The sequence below is a fragment of the Castor canadensis genome, chromosome 6 (assembly GCF_047511655.1).
Source record: "Castor canadensis chromosome 6, mCasCan1.hap1v2, whole genome shotgun sequence".
In the NCBI taxonomy this organism is placed as follows: Eukaryota; Metazoa; Chordata; class Mammalia; order Rodentia; family Castoridae; genus Castor; species Castor canadensis.
In genome coordinates this window covers 163,216,172-163,235,432 of record NC_133391.1, presented here as the reverse complement: position 1 = coordinate 163,235,432, position 19,261 = coordinate 163,216,172, and the positions used below count along the sequence as shown (strand labels likewise).

Sequence of the window (19,261 nt, the reverse complement as noted above, 5' to 3'; positions counted from 1 at the left end):
TTTCTTTCTACACAGAAAGGGGAAAAAAAAAAAAAGCCAGTGTATGAGACAAAGCAAAATGTAAAAACCACCAGCTGTTAGGAGATGAAAGCTATCTCATCAAAATAAAAATGGGGGCTGGGCGTTTGGCTCAAGAGGTAGAGAGCTTGCCTAGATGAAGTCCTGAGTTCAATTGATACCCTAGTATCAATCAATCAATAAATACATAAGTAGATACATAAGTAAATAAAAACTAAATGAAAGGCAGAAATATGTCACTACAAAGGAATGAGGAGTTTGTCACTTTCAGTCAAATATACTACAGCCCTTGGTGATTATTATTTTGTGTGTATAACATATATGTATTTGTGTATACATATGTAAATACACATTCTGCTTTTTATCTGTTTTTCCTTTTTAACTTCTTAGAAAAGAGCCTGTTCAGTTTACGTCTAAAACTGTTAGTTCAACATATTTATTATCAACAATTACTATTTAATTTTGATAGTGCAACATTTCATTAAAGCAACTTTATTACACTTCTGCCAATCTTCTCCCCTTTAATCCTAACCGATCAGGCCCTCTAGACGCGTGCTTCAGGTATAAAACGACTTATAAATGCATTCTGTTTGCCAAATATTAAAGCTTCTGTGCTCAACAAGATTCTGTGCAGAGAGCTGGTGGGAATGCAAGGTGCCAACAGAAAAGAGAAAGTCTTGCTTTGAGGAATGTTGAGATGTCAGAGAGGATAAAAACAACACCTATAGATCCAGACCTAAAGATCAACCTGTCATCTCAAACCCCAAACTGACACTTAAATTCCCTTGAATAAGTTTTTTTAATTAGTTACTTAATCCATAACCCTCTCCAGGCACTTTTATAAAGGTCATCTTCCAGTGCTTGATTTAATGTCTCATTTTTTGTAGAAAGTCATTTTGTTGTTCAGTGAAGTGTCAGTTTATGTCTCTTTACTTACTGAACATGAATTTGGGAGAAAATAAAAAGAAAACTGCATAGAAAGATAGCTTTTAAGGACACTTTTACCACTGATTATAATCTCCAGACACAAACCACCTCAAGTGACCATGGCCTTCAGAGATACATTTTGGGGCTTTTATTCCTAGAGAGTTACCGGCTTGCACTTCCTTTGGTAACAATATTTTCCATGACACCTTTCCTTGGTTAGTAAAGTTCTTTCTACTTTTCATATGCAAATTTCAGCGACTCCAATGAGAACTCCAATAAAGACACTAGCAGGTTCACACAGGTTTCATTAAGGGCAATGGGCCTTTCATGGTGGACTTTCACAGTGGCAGACTTATGCTCAGATTAGCAAGAATTAGTTGTCTGCACCTTCCTCCTCTCTGCTCTTCCCTTCTTAGAGTCAGAGCTTGTTGCATGGTACAACAAAGGACTTGCATAGGGGCCAATGGATCTTATTTTCAAAGATAACAACTATGGTCTTTAAAAAAAGTTTTCAAATATCAAAAATTGGTATATTGCCCCAACACTGAACCCTTAAAACTGCCTGGCAAGTCTTCAAAACGCAAACATTTAAAGGACTTCAGAAGAGTAGATTTCAACAAGATTTTATCCTCTCAAGTTAAAAAAGGAATCAAAAAAATTCAAGTAGACTTCACACTGTACAAAGAAACAATTTTGTTAAAAAATTTCAGGCCATCGTTTCTTTAATCAAGAAAACTACTTCTCTGCATATGTTTCTAAGAGTGTATTAAGTTAATATTGTTTCTCTGATTAGTTCGTGTCAAAGAAAATTCAGTTTTCTGGAATTAAAGAATGGCTTTCCTCACTTTTTTAAAAGAAATCATTTCAACTACTTTTAAATTAGCCATAATGTTTTTAAGAAGACAATTAGCAAACGAAGCAGGTTCCAAAAGATGATACATCATAATTACCTTCTGCCTGGTCTGAAGTCCTCACCTTCAGGCATTTCTGCCCTTTAAAAATATTAGCAGTGGAGCGGCTGTCGCACCTGCTTGCCACAGCTAAGGAGGTCACACGATAGCGTCTTTTCCACGATAACACAGACAACCAGGAGGGAAAAGCCCCAGCTGTGAAAATCTTTCCTTTTTGGAGGAAAAGAACTCCTTCCTTACTCAGAAAGTTGGTGTTTACAAACTTCCACAGAGCCTGCGGCCTGCCTTGAATGAAGCTAAGGCTGGGTTATTATGACAGCCCCCTTCTAAAAATAGAGGTCACCTCTCACTGCCTACACCGTGACAGGCAGCTGGGAGCCAGTGTGAGCTTTTCCTGCAGTCGTGTGAGACAGTGTCACCACCCTCATGGGATGACTTCACCAGGCCAGCCTGCCCTCTCTTTCCTTTTTTTTTTTTCCTGGCATGACCAAGCACACACTGAAAGGTGGACTCGCCATGGGGCAGATTAAAACCTTACCTGGGTATATGTTTTGGTCTTCTTTGGCAGGACTGGGGTTTGAACTCAGGATTTCATACTTGCAAAACAGGCATTCTACTGCTGAAGCTACACCTCCAGACCCTGATCTGTACGTTTTGACCTAATAAAATATTTCTGTACTGCATCATTCACAGACAGCCCCCTCAGTGGTCTAGAAATGCCTATTTTCCTTTTGAGATTTTTCTTCTTTTTATATAAAATAAAAGTTCAAAAACTTTTTGTTATATACTACAGGAATCTTTAGAAAAATAAAGAGCAATGCCCAACAGGGAATGATTTATAAGAAAAAAAAAAAAACCTCACCTGGGCTATCACATCTCCTTCCAGTCACTGGAGGGAGTTGGAGAGCAGAAAGCAAAACAGCTATCCTGACGGTAGGGAACTTGGTCTGTTTGCAGAATGTCTGGCCACTCAGCAAAAAGGTCCCTCACTCAAAACAGTGAAAAACAAAGTCCATGGAGTAATCACGTTGTGAGGGACACCGCTCTATATGAAAACCTCTCGAGTCACCCAAATTTCTCAACTCAGAGGAAGTGTGCACACGTATCTGAATCAATGTGTCCATGTGGGCAGAGCTTTGTCCCCAGAGTGTCCTCTGTGGACAGAGAGCAGCTGGCCACCTGCACATGGCCGGGCTGTGTTCTTATGCCTCAGCTTCTCACTGCATAGTTTTCAATCACAGCTACCTGCTACACTTTTTTTTTTTCCAGAATAAGGTGAAAATCACTTCAAAACTTCTTGCTTCCAAAAATGCCAGCAGAGAAATATTGCTGAGACTCATTTAGGAATATTGCCTGAAAGCACAGGTTAAAAACCTGAAAACTTTTTTTTTTCTTTTTTTTTTTAATCTGACTGGGAACATTAGGGAAGGCATAAAGCAAGATCCAAATGATTGAGAAATACTATTTCTTTTTAAAATGTGTGTGTTCCATTGTTATATTATAGCTAATCCTAGCAAGATAGCTCTCTTTGCTGTGTATGAAACAGGTTATATTGGTCAAAGCAGTTTTCTAGAACATTAAAGAACTGTAAAGTTGAAACACTGAAAATAATACAGTTATTTGCTTTGTTTTGGACAGTGTTGGCTATTTTGTAATATATGCATGTCGCAATTAGAGACAATTCTTTAAATGATTTAAATTTAAATTCTTTCACAAAAGACCGAACATTTTAGATACTTCAAGATGTAAGGTATATATATTCAACGTCATACACAGGATTCCGCAGATCAGGGCAAGTAGTAGCCTCTTCAAACCAAAGCAATGTGCTAGCTTGTCAGATATTTCAGGTTTTTGAAGAATTAAAAAGCTGAAATATTGAAAATATTATCTGTGATGATTTTCAGCAGTTCTATTTGATCTAATCAGCACAAAAGGCTAATTCTACTATGAACTCTCACTTCTGACCATTGTAGCCCCCTATCTGTGCCTTTTCATTCTTTTCAGCTCCTATTTTAATTCTTCTTGAATGTCTACATGCGACACAGCTGCTGCTATGTCACATAGAACTGAACACTCCTGAACCTTGTGCTCAGTTTTAAAGGACGATCAGCTGATTGGTGCGGTAACAGATGAATTACCAATTACTGCCAGAAATATTTGGTAATACTGTTTTGAGCACTCCTTTATGCTTGCTCTCCAAACACAGTCCTCCTTAGGGATATTTGTGGTAATTTCTAAAAGTCACAGGATGGCACAGGTAACAAAACCCAGAGAGTAGCTACTGAGGTGCCGTGTGCATTCTCCTCACCTGCATGCTACCTTCTGTCCTGTTGGGGACTCACTGTTGCTGACCTGTAATCTAGTGGACATGCAGAATTTAAGGAAGCCCTGAGGCCCAATGAAGTGGTCACCAAGATTTTCAGAGGCTGAAATCAAACCAACAAAGTTAGGTGACAGGCAGTAACCTTCAGGTTGTCTGTCCTGTTCTTTTCCCTCCTCCAGCCAAAGGTCCAGCAGAGCCAACACACTGTGGCAAAACCTCACGTGCCAGGCACTCCATATTTTAGATTTTTTTTATAGTCACATTCTCTCAAAATTGTGTGCATTTAATTTTAGTAACATATTTAAATAAAACAAATATTTTTTTCCTTTGCAATTTCATCATGTAGCATGGCCTAGGAAAGTTACTGCCATTTCAAACCTCACTGTCCACTTTTCATGATGGCTTTTCCCTCTTCACACAATCATGAGTCTAAGAGTTTTATTTTGTTCTTTTTATCTACATCACCTTGACTAGGGTTCTAGGACATTCTATTGTAGATGCTTTGACAGACCCTTAACCCTGTTGGTTAAATGACAACGTGCGTAATGAGTGACCAAATGCCGATGCTGTCACAGCAGAGACAGGCTCATATCCCTTCCCAACTTTTTGGCAAGAGAAACCTCAGTTTAGGTGTATGCATGGTTTTCCGAATAAAAACGAGATGCTCCAGCCTTGTTTGAGACAAGAAAGGCCTCATTGACTGAGTTCTGACTGATGTCAGCAGAAACATTAGGTAACTTCAGGAACCTTCCTTTTTTTTTTTTTTGCAACTGTTTCAATTCATTTAAACTGTTATGATTTTTACATGTAAGATAGTTTATAAATAATTAAAGATTGTATTTCCAAGTGCTTTAAACGCGTAGACTTTTTTTATTATTATGCTGTATGGGGGTGCATTGTGGCATTTACAAAAGTTTTTACAATGTATCAAATAGATCATACTTGAAGTTACCCACTCCACCACTCTCCTTTTTCCCCCGCCCCCATTCCTGGAAGTTTCAACAGGTCTCATTTTTGCATTTACATACATGTGTACACAGTATTTGCACCATATTCACCTTCCTACCCGCTTTCCCCACCATCTTCCATGGTACTGACTCTTTTTCCCCAACTCCTCCACCCCTGGGCAGGAACCTGTTCCACCCTCCTGTTCTCCTATTTTGTAGAGGAAAAAAAGAAAAAAAAAAAAAAAGAAAGAAAGAAACTACAGTTTTGCTTATTTAAAATAAAGACAGCTACACAGGGAGTTTCCTTGTGACATTTCCATGTATATATGTATTATAACCCCAGTTGGTTCATCTCCTCTATTTTTCTTCATCCTACCGAATTCTATGTTTACTCTTATATAGAGAGTACAGCAACCATATTCACCTTCTTAACTTCCTTCTTTTACCCTTCCTCTCTCGTATGTGACCTCACTTTAGCATGACCTGTTTTTCACAATATTGTTCTATTTGTATCAGGTCTATATTTCATATATTAGAGAAAACATGTGGCTTTTGTCCTTCTGAGCCTGGCTAACCTCACTTAAGATGATACTGTCCAGTTCCATTCATTTACTTGTTTTTTTTTTTTTTCATTTTTCTTTTATTATTCATATGTGCATACAAGGCTTGGTTTATTTCTCCCCCCTGCCCCCACCCCCTCCCTTACCACCCACTCCACCCCCTCCCGCTCCCCCCCTCAATACCCAGCAGAAACTATTTCGCCCTTATCTCTAATTTTGTTGTATAGAGAGTATAAGCAATAATAGGAAGGAACAAGGGGTTTTGCTGGTTGAGATAAGGATAGCTATACAGGGCATTGACTCACATTGATTTCCTGTGCGTGGGTGTTACCTTCTAGGTTAATTCTTTTTAATCTAACCTTTTCTCTAGTTCCTGGTCCCCTTTTCCTATTGGCCTCAGTTGCTTTAAGGTATCTGCTTTAGTTTCTCTGCATTAAGGGCAACAAATGCTAGCTAGTTTTTTAGGTGTCTTACCTATCCTCACCCCTCCCTTGTGTGCTCTCGCTTTTATCATGTGCTCATAGTCCAATCCCCTTGTTGTGTTTACCCTTGATCTAATGTCCACATATGAGGGAGAACATACGATTTTTGGTCTTTTGAGCCAGGCTAACCTCACTCAGAATGATGTTCTCCAATTCCATCCATTTACCAGCGAATGATAACATTTCGTTCTTCTTCATGGCTGCATAAAATTCCATTGTGTATAGATACCACATTTTCTTAATCCATTCGTCAGTGCTGGGGCATCTTGGCTGTTTCCATAACTTGGCTATTGTGAATAGTGCCGCAATAAACATGGATGTGCAGGTGCCTCTGGAGTAACAGTCTTTTGGGTATATCCCCAAGAGTGGTATTGCTGGATCAAATGGTAGATCGATGTCCAGCTTTTTAAGTAGCCTCCAAATTTTTTTCCAGAGTGGTTGTACTAGTCTACATTCCCACCAACAGTGTAAGAGGGTTCCTTTTTCCCCGCATCCTCGCCAACACCTGTTGGTGGTGGTGTTGCTGATGGTGGCTATTCTAACAGGGGTGAGGTGGAATCTTAGCGTGGTTTTAATTTGCATTTCCTTTATTGCTAGAGATGGTGAGCATTTTTTCATGTGTTTTCTGGCCATTTGAATTTCTTCTTTTGAGAAAGTTCTGTTTAGTTCACATGCCCATTTCTTTATTGGTTCATTAGTTTTGGGAGAATTTATTTTTTTAAGTTCCCTGTATATTCTGGTTATCAGTCCTTTGTCTGATGTATAATTGGCAAATATTTTCTCCCACTCTGTGGGTGTTCTCTTCAGTTTAGAGACCATTTCTTTTGATGAACAGAAGCTTTTTAGTTTTATGAGGTCCCATTTATCTATGCTATCTCTTAGTTGCTGTGCTGCTGGGGTTTCATTGAGAAAGTTCTTACCTATACCTACTAACTCCAGAGTATTTCCTACTCTTTCTTGTATCAACTTAAGAGTTTGGGGTCTGATATTAAGATCCTTGATCCATTTTGAGTTAATCTTGGTATAGGGGGATATACATGGATCTAGTTTCAGTTTTTTGCAGACTGCTAACCAGTTTTCCCAGCAGTTTTTGTTGAAGAGGCTGCTATTTCTCCATCGTATATTTTTAGCTCCTTTGTCAAAGATAAGTTGCTTATAGTTGTGTGGCTTCATATCTGGATCCTCTATTCTTTTCCACTGGTCTTCATGTCTGTTTTTGTGCCAGTACCATGCTGTTTTTATTATTATTGCTTTGTAATATAGTTTGAAGTCAGGTATTGTGATACCTCCTGCATTGTTCTTTTGACTGAGTATTGCCTTGGCTATTCGTGGCCTCTTGTGTTTCCATATAAATTTAACAGTAGATTTTTCAATCTCTTTGATGAATGTCATTGGAATTTTGATGGGAATTGCATTAAACATGTAGATTACTTTTGGGAGTATAGACATTTTTACTATGTTGATTCTACCAATCCATGAGCATGGGAGATCTCTCCACTTTCTATAGTCTTCCTCAATCTCTTTCTTCAGAAGTGTATAGTTTTCCTTGTAGAGGTCTTTCACATCTTTTGTTAGGTTTACACCTAGGTATTTGATTTTGTTTGAGGCTATTGTAAATGGAATTGTTTTCATACATTCTTTTTCCGTTTGCTCATTGTTAGTGTATAGAAATGCTAATGATTTTTCTATGTTGATTTTATATCCTGCTACCTTGCTATAGCTATTGATGATGTCTAGAAGCTTCTGAGTAGAGTTTTTTGGGTCTTTAAGGTATAGGATCATGTCATCTGCAAATAGGGATATTTTGACAGTTTCTTTACCTATTTGTATTCCTTTTATTCCTTCTTCTTGCCTAATTGCTCTGGCTAGGAATTCCAGTACTATGTTGAATAGGAGTGGAGATAGTGGGCATCCTTGTCTGGTTCCTGATTTTAGAGGGAATGGTTTTAATTTTTCTCCATTAAGTATAATGCTGGCTGTAGGTTTGTCATATATAGCTTTTATAATGTTGAGGAACTTTCCTTCTATTCCTAGTTTTCTTAGAGCTTTTATCATGAAATGGTGTTGGATCTTATCAAAGGCTTTTTCTGCATCTATTGAGATGATCAAGTGGTTTTTGTCTTTGCTTCTGTTAATGTGGTTTATTACGTTTATTGATTTTCGTATGTTGAACCACCCCTGCATCCCTGGGATGAAGCCTACCTGGTCGTGGTGAATAATCTTTTTGATGTGTTGCTGAATTCGATTTGCCATTATTTTGTTGAGGATTTTTGCATCAATGTTCATTAAGGAGATTGGCCTATAGTTCTCCTTTTTGGAGGTGTCTTTGCCTGGTTTTGGGATAAGTGTAATAGTGGCTTCATAAAATGTGTTTGGCAGTTTTCCTTCCCTTTCTATTTCATGGAACAGTTTAAGGAGGGTTGGTATCAGTTCTTCTTTAAAGGTCTGATAGAATTCAGCAGAGAATCCATCAGGTCCTGGACTTTTCTTTTTGGGGAGACTCTTGATTGCTGCTTCAATTTCATTTTGTGTTATAGGTCTATTCAGGTGATTAATTTCCTCTTGGTTCAGTTTTGGATGATCATATGTATCTATAAATCTGTCCATTTCTTTTAGATTTTCAAATTTATTTGAATATAGGTTCTCAAAGTAGTCTCTGATGATTTCCTGGACTTCCATGGTGTTTGTTGTTATCTCCCCTTTTGCATTCCTGATTCTACTCCATTCATTTACTTGTGAATGACAAAATTTCATCCTTCTTTTGGCTGAGCAGTATTCCATTGTGTATAAACACCACATTTTTTTTCCTTTTTCTTTTATTATTCATATGTGCATACAAGGCTTGATTCATTTCTCCCCCCTGCCCCCACCCCCTCCCTTACCACCCACTCTGCTCCCTCCCTCTCCACCCCCCTCAATACCCAGCCGAAACTATTTTGCCCTTATTTCTAATTTTGTTGAAGAGAGAGTAGAAGCAATAATAGGAAGGAACAAGGGGTTTTGCTGGTTGAGATAAGGATAGCTATACAGGGCATTGACTCACATTGATTTCCTGTGCGTGGGTGTTACCTTCTAGGTTAATTCTTTTTGATCTAACCTTTTCTCTAGTACCTGTTCCCCTTTTCCTATTGGCCTCAGTTGCTTTTAAGGTATCTGCTTTAGTTTCTTTGCATTGAGGGCAACAAATGCTAGCTAATTTTTTAGGTGTCTTACCTATCCTCACCCCTCCCTTGTGTGCTCTCGCTTTATCATGTGCTCAAAATCCAATCCCCTTGTTGTGTTTACCCTTGATCTAATGTCCACATATGAGGGAGAACATACGATTTTTGGTCTTTTGGGCCAGGCTAACCTCACTCAGAATGATGTTCTCCAATTCCATCCATTTACCAGCGAATGATAACATTTCGTTCTTCTTCATGGCTGCATAAAATTCCATTGTGTATAGATACCACATTTTCTTAATCCATTCGTCAGTGCTGGGGCATCTTGGCTGTTTCCATAACTTGGCTATTGTGAATAGTGCCGCAATAAACATGGGTGTGCAGGTGCCTCTGGAGTAACAGTCTTTTGGGTATACCCCCAAGAGTGGTATTACTGGATCAAATGGTAGATCGATGTCCAGCTTTTTAAGTAGCCTCCAAATTTTTTTCCAGAGTGGTTGTACTAGTCTACATTCCCACCAACAGTGTAAGAGGATTCCTTTTTCCCTGCATCCTCGCCAACACCTGTTGTTGGTGGTGATGCTGATGATGGCTATTCTAACAGGGGTGAGGTGGAATCTTAGCGTGGTTTTAATTTGCATTTCCTTTATTGCTAGAGATGGTGAGCATTTTTTCATGTGTTTTCTGTCCATTTGAATTTCTTCTTTTGAGAAAGTTCTGTTTAGTTCACTTGCCCATTTCTTTATTGGTTCATTAGTTTTGGGAGAATTTAGTTCTTTAAGTTCCCTGTATATTCTTGTTATCAGTCCTTTGTCTGATGTATAGTTGGCAAATATTTTCTCCCACTCTGTGGGTGTTCTCTTCAGTTTAGAGACCATTTCTTTTGATGAACAGAAGCTTTTTAGTTTTATGAGGTCCCATTTATCTATGCTATCTCTTAGTTGCTGTGCTGCTGGGATTTCATTGAGAAAGTTCTTACCTATACCTACTAACTCCAGAGTATTTCCTACTCTTTCCTGTATCAACTTAAGAGTAACACCACATTTTCTTAATCCACTCATCGGTAGTGAGGCATCTTGGCTGTTTCCACAACTTGGCTATTGTGACTAGTGCTGCAATAAACATGGGTGTACAGGTGCCTTTATTGTAACCTGACTTTGATGTATCCCTAGGAATGGTACTGCTGAATCATATGACAGATCTATTTTTAGTTTTTTTGTTTTCCATAGTGGCTGTACTAATTTACATCCCCTCCAGCAAGGAACCTTCTTTAATGGACACCTGCTGCAACCCCTTCACCTCTTCCACTTTCCTGCTGGATAGAATGCAAACATGATGGCTGGATCCCCAGAAGCCAATTTGTACAAGAAATGACCTGTGTAATGGATGCCAAGCATGGCAGAACCCCCAAAAGAAGAAAGCCTGGGGTTGGAGGGCATTGAGGACAGCCAAAGGCCAGGGACCATATTTTACTTCTGAAATATCAGGTGAAAGAGAAATAAAATGTCATTCATGCCACTGTTATTCTGAGATCCCATTACAGTAGTCTTCCCTAATCCCTGGTTTGGATTCTGTGGTATCGTTTACCCAAGGTCTAACGTAGTCCAAAAATATTAAATAAATAATTCTAGAAATAAACAATTCATAAATTTTAATCTGACATCATCCTGTGTCACCCTGCTTTGTCCTGCCCCTCTCACCTATCCCTCCCAGAACATGAACCCTCCCTTTCTCCAGTATCCACACTGTATATGTTACCTGCCCATTAGTCACTTAACAGCTGTTTCGGTTATCAGATAAATTATCAACACAATTGCAGTGCCTGTATTCGAGTGACCATTATTTTATTAATAATGGCCCCAAAGCAGAAGACTAGTGATGCTGGATATCCACATATGCCAAAAAGAGGCACTGATGTACTGCTTTTAATGTGAAAAGGTGAAAGTTCTTGATTAAGGAAACAAAAAAAATTGCAAGCAGCGAGGGTGGAGAACTTGCCCAAGTTCATCCAATCAGAAAGTGGTAGCTGCAGAAATCACATGCATATCATCCTACATGAAGTCTGCCCTCTTAGCTGCTAAGCCTCACCTACTATATGATCCTAGGGACAGCTTCTGTTAGAGAAAAAAATATTGTGACATTTATGGAAGAAAGGACAGGCAGACAACGTGGGACGCTAATCCACAGAGGGGTTGCAGTGTGGGAGAGAATGGGCTCAACTCTATAGAAAAGTGGGTGGTTATAGCCAAGGAGAATGGTGGTGTAGGTTGTGGGTTGATAGGTGGAAAGTTTCTAAGAAGGTCGATGCTAAGGTTTGAATGTGTCCCCAGAAGTTCATGTGCTGGGAAAATTTAATCCTCAAATATCTTACTGATATTTGGAAGCAGGGCCTTTGGGAGGTAATTAAGATTAGATAAAGTCATCAAGTAGCATTACTGGTTTTATAAGAAAAGGAAGAGAGACCAGGGCAACCTCCATGGCTATGAGTTAAATAAACCTCTTTTCTTTATGAAGCAACCAGTCTATGGTACTCAGTTATAGCAACACAACATAAAACAGAAAGTTGATTCTTCACTAACTGACCTAGCAGGATTCTTGCTGAAGGGAAACCAGGCTGATCAGATATTGCCTGGGTGGTGATGGGGATGAGGAATTGGTCAGACATTGAAGGGGATCTGAAAATAGAATAGGGGATTCTGCCTAGCCAACTTGACAGAACTGTTGCTAAAACTGGACTCTTGAGGACTTGCCCAAGGACATGGCCTAGATGAAAAAGAGCTGCAGTCTAGCCTAGGACAGCTTCTGCCATTTCTCGATAAAAGAACAAGCACCCTTTTATTTCTTATGTTAGCCTTCTGTCCTGCAAAATGCCTAGACTCTCCAGAGCTGCACCATCCAAGATGGTGGCCCCTGATAGCTCGTGACCAACAAGCATTTGACATGTGGCTAATATGAACCGAGATGCACGAAAGCTTAAAATACTGTAAAAAAAAAAAAAACTTTAAAAATGGGGTTTTTTTGGTAGTACTAGGGTTTGAACTCAAGGCCTCATGCTGTACCTCTTGGGGCAAGCCCCCCATCCCTATTTAGTTTGGTTATTTTTGAATTAGGGTCTTGCTTTATGCCTGGGGTAGCCTAGACTGTGATCTTCCTATTTACAATTCCCACAATGGGATGACAGATTCATCACCACCACACCCAGCTTTTATTGGTTGAGATGGGGATTTCAGGAACTTTTTATCCAGGCTGGTCTTGAACCCTGATACTCCTGATCTCAGCTCCTAAGTAGCTAGAATTATAGGCTTGAGCCACCAGGCCTGGTCACACTGAATTTTTTATGGCTGAGTAGGAAAAAGAATGTTAAATATTTCATTAATAATTTTATATGGACTTCATGCTGAAGTGGTAATATTTTGGATACATTTAGCTAAAAAAATTATAGAAATTAACTGTAGCTTTTTTTTTATTTTTTAACACAGCTACCAGAAATGTTTAAATTCTGTATATAAATTACATTATGTTTTATTGGACAGCACAGCATAAGAGCTTTAATTCTCTCCCAAAATTGGTCTAAATCAGATGTAAAATGAAAGTGAGGCTCACACAATCTTGACAAATGCTACAAGAACATTTCCAGAATTTCTTTTAATCAGAAGGGACAGGCAGACATTATAAAAGGCATCAGCAGGGTGGGACAGCGAAGAGTCCACAGGACATTTGCAGCCTCAGTGTCTTGATGACAGTATAAGAATTCCCTTCTCCACCTGCCATATCCCACCAAAACCTTCCAGCGATGTTGATACAGAATTTGTTTCCTAGGAAAATTCAGAGTACATTTTATGTACTTCACAGTAGTGGAATTAGGTACAGCATTAGTATAAAGCCCAGTGTATTTCTGGAACCAAATGAACAATTTTTTTTCTTTTTAGATCATAGAAAACTCACAGGATCAAACAGGCATATATGTACGGGTATAAACGAGCAATTCAACGCTGCTGACCTGATGGATGATGACTGTGAGCCATGTTGTGGAAGGAGAAGTGAGTCATTTCTGTTGCTTTGTGGTTGCAATCAAACTGAGACATGCCCTAGATTAGTAGCTTTTTAAAAAACACAGAATATTTTTCTCTCAAATGCACTGTCATATCAAACCTTTACAAAAGATACGGCAACAGTCAACCAAGAAAAGTTTACTGGGATTAAAGGGAGACAGAGCACTGAAATGTGTCCTCAGTCCCCCAAAGTCAGGTAACCTGAAGAGGGTCCTTAGAAGTCCACATGCAAGACATGGTGGGAAACTACAGCCTGGACCACCTGGACAAGCAAAGAAGAGAAAGCAGGAACGCTTTTACCTAGTCTTTTCTCAAACAATTGGATCAGCGTCTACCCAGTTACTCATTTTATCCTTGCCTTTTAAGTGTAAGACATGGAGTGTTTTTCTCAGTCCTTTTCATCTAAAAATAGCTACAACTCTAAAACCAAAATGCTGAGGTAGGCCACCCAATTTTGTCAAGCTTCTTTAATTCTTTTTTTCTGGAAATATCCCTGCTGTGTTTTGGATGTGTCTCCCAAATTCTCATGCCGGAAGCTTAATCTCCAGTGTGGCCATGTTGGAGAATGGAGTCTAATGAGAAGCAAATGGTCCTGAGGGTGGAACCCTCATGAACCAATTTAGCTCTTAAAGCAGGAATGGGTTGCTTAATGGGGAGGGGCTAGTTATTCTACAGTGGGCTGACACAAGGGCAGGTTGGCCCCTGTGCTTTCTCTTTCACGCACACTTGTCCTTTTACCTTCTGCCTCACGACACAGAAGGAAGGGTCTCACCAGACGCCACACCTTTGACCTTCCCACCTTTGACCTTCCCGTATTCTGTCATGGTATCATGTCAACAGATAATGAACTAAGTCACTATAGCTCCCTGCTTCCAGTCTTCCTGGGACAATCCCCAGCTGCACCCATTGTCCTGGTACAACTGTGAACAGACCATTTTCACTGATCAAACTGGTTCCTTAATAAAACTTCATTATATGTTGCTAGTTTTTGAACTGTAACATTTAGGAGCTAATGGGGACATGAATAGGTGAAGGGAAGTACAATGTCTGTACTATGCCGTTTGTCCTCGTGCAGTGGCTTTGCTCCAGGATAAGTGGCAGTGAAGAGGGGGAGCAGGAAGTGACAGGGAATTTGGAGGACAGGAGTAGCCTCAGGAAATGTGGAGAGGAAGAGAAGGCAGGTTGGCAACAGCTTAGGGAAGGGGGAGACAGAGACTGCAGGCACTCAGACTTCACCCTGCCATGCTGACCTGTTTCCTATTGTGTGTGGCAACGACTGAGACCCATTTCATCGCACTAAACTTCATCTGCACAAACTTGACTGTGAGTCCACCCCCAGAAGCCTGCTGGTTACCTGGGACTGGTTTTGTTCCTACTCACTCATTCCTTCTCTCTTCTGAGTTGATTACCTGTCCTATCAAGCCAATTTTTCTTCATCCTTTCCATCCTTCCCCTAACTATATACTCTTAACATCCTCCCCCTCCCAAAAAAAACTTCCTCAAGAATTTAGACACCTGCAGTGTCTGATTCCCCAAGAGGCCAGTGTAACCAGTCGGCTCAAGCTGCCCCTCACGGAGCACACCCTTCCTGAATAACCTTCCTGCTTGCTTTCTCACTGAAATCTCTCTTCTAAAGCAGTGTGTGTATTTGAGGGAAGAGGTTCCCTGACAGAAAATCTGTGGTTCCAAGAAACTTAGAACAAATAGCCATAAGTATTGAGAGGACACTGGCAAGCTGAAGGAAATGGAAAATTTCCAAGTCCGTGAACAGAGGAGACAGAGGTCTTTGTGGACAGTGAAGATGAGAGTGACTCAACCAGGGTGGCACAAACAAGCTTTATCTCCTGAGTTTAAAGACACAATGTAACACAGAGACAATTATATATATATATTTATAGCCTTCTGTTTAAAGACTGGCTATGTAATACTGTGTTACATGTTGATCTTCCCTATTACCATTTGGTATGATCCTGTTAAAATGTTTTCACCTCTTGAACAACAACTGAGAAGATGCTTCTTGGCTATACTTTTACCCAGGACTTTGTGGAGAAATCAAGCTAAATCGGAGGCTTTTCAGTTCAACACTCATCATTATTTCCGTGTTTATTTTGTGGATGTGGGTCAGGTGACAGAAAGCCTCCTCCAAGTTCCTCATCAACATACAACACCTGGCAACATGGTGGCCTGGGCTGGGTGAGCTGCTGACCTAGCTTTGGCCAGGGATGAGATATGTCCTCTGACACTCAAAAAAAGACTCCTCAAAACCTGGGGTTCGGGGAACTGTGCCAAGGCAAACATCCTTTAGCCCCTAGGCTTTTTTTTCAGTACTGGGGCTTGAACTCAGGGCCTTCACCTTAAGCCACTCCACCAGCCCTATTTTTGTGAAGGGTTTTTCGCAGAACTATCTGCCCAGGCTGGCTGTGAACCTCGATCCTCCTGATCTGTGCCTTCTGAGTAGCTAGGATTACAGGCGTGAGCCCCTGCACCCAGCCCCCTAGGCATTTTCAAGGAGGAACCACCATCTTTAGAAGGATTCACTACAAGGAAACAGCTGAGTATCAAGACAACCTTGAAAAATGAAGAAAAAGGACTTTAACTTTCAGGCCTCATAACTGCTTCTCATGAAGGTCTGATTCTTTTAATAACCCAGCAGGATGTTATTTCCTTATTGCCTCAGTCACTGTCTGGTAATAAACTATGCTTCTCAGAAACATGGTTTATCTCCTGTCAGTCACTTCAGGGTTCCAAACAAGATAGCAACTTGAAGATGCCCTCTAAGTGGCTTCATATCCACCAGGCTATGAGTGATAATGTGCTACAATCACAGAATACCTGAGACTGGCTCATTTATAAAGAACAAACATTTATTTCTTACACTTCTAGGGGCTGGAAAGTCCAAAGTCAAGGTACCCACATCTGGTCAGGGTCTTCTTGCTGCATCACCCCATGGTGGAAGGCAGAAGGGAAAGAGAACATGCCCAAGAAAAAAGAGAAGGGAAAGGAGACCAGTTCACCCTTTTATCAGAAATCCACATCCACAGTAACTAACCGACTTCATAATCTCACCATTAATCCACTCATAAGGGTGAGCCTCATGACCTTCACCTCTTGAAGTGCCCACCTCAATACTGTCACTTTGGGGATTCAATTTCCAACACATGAACTTTGGAGACACATTCAAATTATAGCACCCTTCAACAACTATGAGAAGTAATGAACTTTAAAAACAGAGTAACACAAATCCAGAACTTGAATCTTGAAGAGCTTCAGAAAAGAAACTGGGTCCTGTGAGTCCCGGATCATGGTGACCCGGTTCCCTGCCTATACCACAGTACCTGTGAAAGTTTCTACCAGCATCCAGCACCCCTCTCCTGGAAGCACACACAAACTTGCTTTGTCGTAATAAACACCTTTGTATTGACTTTGAGTTTACAGCAGACTTGCAAAGACAGTACAGAGATCTGCTATGTGCCCCTCACCCAGCTTCCCAACCCTTCTGGTGTTACATTCCCAGTACATTTTCCAAAACTAAGAGCCAACACTGGTGCATCCCCAGGAGCTAAACTCCAGAGTTCATGTGCACTTCACTAGTTTTTCACTAACATTTTCCCTTCCAGGATCCCATCGGGTCACTGCATTGCATTCAATCATCACATCCATCGAAGTCTCCTGTGTCCTACGAGAGTTGCTGGGTCCTTCCTTAGTTTCCATGACCGTCATGGCTCCAAGAAGTGTTCTGTAGATAGCCCTCAGCTTGGATTTGTCTGATGTTTTTCTCAGGAGCAGACTGAGGGTCAGGAATAATACCAAGGGGTGAAGTATGCTCCCCTCCATCCTTATGTACTCAGCCACTTGCTTATATCCGTGCAGACATATGTATTTAATTATACTTTGGGTTCTATTCTCATGCTCCATTATTTCATAGCTCCAACTGTTCTAGTCACAAACTTGTTTTTCGTTCCCCTCTCTGACCACACCCCTCCAACCCTATCCATGAGCTGGAGGGACCACCTCTGCCTCAGTGTCACTCTCTGCCCACTTAGCATTGCTCCCTTAGACTTGTCCACCTGTCTCCCAGCTGAGCTCATTACACACAAAGCACCCAGTCCCCTCCAAGGTGACCTCACCTCCTTTCACCAGCATGGAGGCAACACCAGGAGGAACCAGAATTCTGAGGTAAGCTGGCACAACAGGCAACAGATGTTCACACCCTACACATGCATCTATCTCCTTGAACACAGGTGACACAGAGTGACATATGCATGCCCTCTCAATGTTGTGAGCAGCATCCACAGAATGGAGCTGTGTCCAACAACAAATTGGTGGTTTCTCATGAAAGCCACCAATGACAAGGAAAATTATAAACTCCTGAATAAAGAGATTGAGGAAGACTATAGAAAGTGGAGGGATCTCCCATGCTCATGGATTGGTAGAATCAACATAGTAAAAATGTCTACTCCCAAAAGTAGTCTACATATTTAATGCAATTCCCATCAAAATTCCAATGACATTCATTAAAGAGATTGAAAAATCTACTGTGAAATTTATATGGAAACACAAGAGGCCACAAATAGCCAAGGCAATACTCAGTCAAAAGAACAATGCAGGAGGTATCACAATACCTGACTTCAAACTATATTACAAAGCAATAACAATAAAAACAGCATGGTACTGGCACAAAAACAGACATGAAGACCAGTGGAACAGAATAGAGGACCCAGCTATGAAGCCACAAAGCTATAACCAACTTCTTTTGACAAAGGCGCTAAAAATATACGATGGAGAAAAGACAGCCTCTTCAACAAAAACTGCTGGGAAAACTGGTTAGCAGTCTGCAAAAAACTGAAACTAGATCCATGCTTATCACCCTATACCAGTATTAACTCAAAATGGATCAAGGATCTTAATATCAGACCCCAAACTCTTAAGTTGATACAAGAAAGAGTAGGAAATACTCTGGAAGTAATAAGTATAGTAATAAGTAATAAGTATACTTCCTCAATAGAACCCCAGCAGCTCAGCAACTAAGAGATAGCATAGACAAATGGTACTTCATAAAACTAAAAAGCTTCTGCTCAACAAAAGAAATGGTCTCTAAACTGAAAAGACCATCCACAGAGTGGGAGAAAATATTTGCCAGCTACACATCAGACAAAGGACTGATAACCAGAATATATAGGGAACTCAAAAAACTAAACTCTCCCAAAATCAATGAACCAATAAAGAAATGGGCAAGTGAACTAAACAGAACTTTCTCAAAAGAAGAAATTCAAATGGCAAAAAAAAAACCTTGAAAAAATGCTCACCATCTCTAGCCATTAAGGAAATGCAAATCAAAACCACACTAAGATTCCACCTCACCCCTGTTAGAATAGGCATCATCAGCAACACCACCAACAACAGGTGTTGGCGAGGATTCAGGGGAAAAAGGAACCCTCTTACACTGCTGGTGGGAATGCAAACTAGTACAACCACTCTGGAAAAAAATTTGGAGGCTACTTAAAAATCTAAACATAGATCTGCCATATGATCCAGCAATACCACTCTTGGGGATATACCCAAAAGACTGTGACACAGGTTACTCCAGAGGCACCTGCACACCCATGTTTATTACGGCACTATTCACAATAGCCAAGTTATGGAAACAGCCAAGATTCCCCACTATCAATGAATGGATTAAGAAAATGTGGTACTTATACACGCTGGAATACTACTCAGCCATGAAGAAGAATGAAATCTTACCATTTGCAGGTAAATGGATGGAACTGGAGAACACCATCCTGAGTGAGGTTAGCCAGGCCCAGAAGACCAAAAATTGCATGTTCTCCCTCACATGCTGACTTTAGATCAAGGGCAAACACAACAAGGGGACTGGACTTT

General features: G+C 40.3%; 1 protein-coding gene across 2 annotated transcripts in view; it reads right to left on the bottom strand.

The window, feature by feature from the left end:
- Positions 1–19,261, bottom strand: part of Retreg1 (reticulophagy regulator 1) — a 126,897-nt gene that overhangs the window by 34,661 nt on the left and 72,975 nt on the right. Inside the window, exon 1 of one of the 2 annotated variants that reach the window (XM_020179609.2) lies at positions 1,896–2,274. The exons of the other annotated variant lie outside the window; for it this stretch is intronic. Within the exon in view, the coding sequence (XP_020035198.1) occupies positions 1,896–1,930 (35 nt within the window). The 5' untranslated portion in view covers positions 1,931–2,274. Of the gene's footprint in view, positions 1–1,895; positions 2,275–19,261 lie in introns of those variants that run through there. 2 annotated transcript variants of the gene reach the window in all.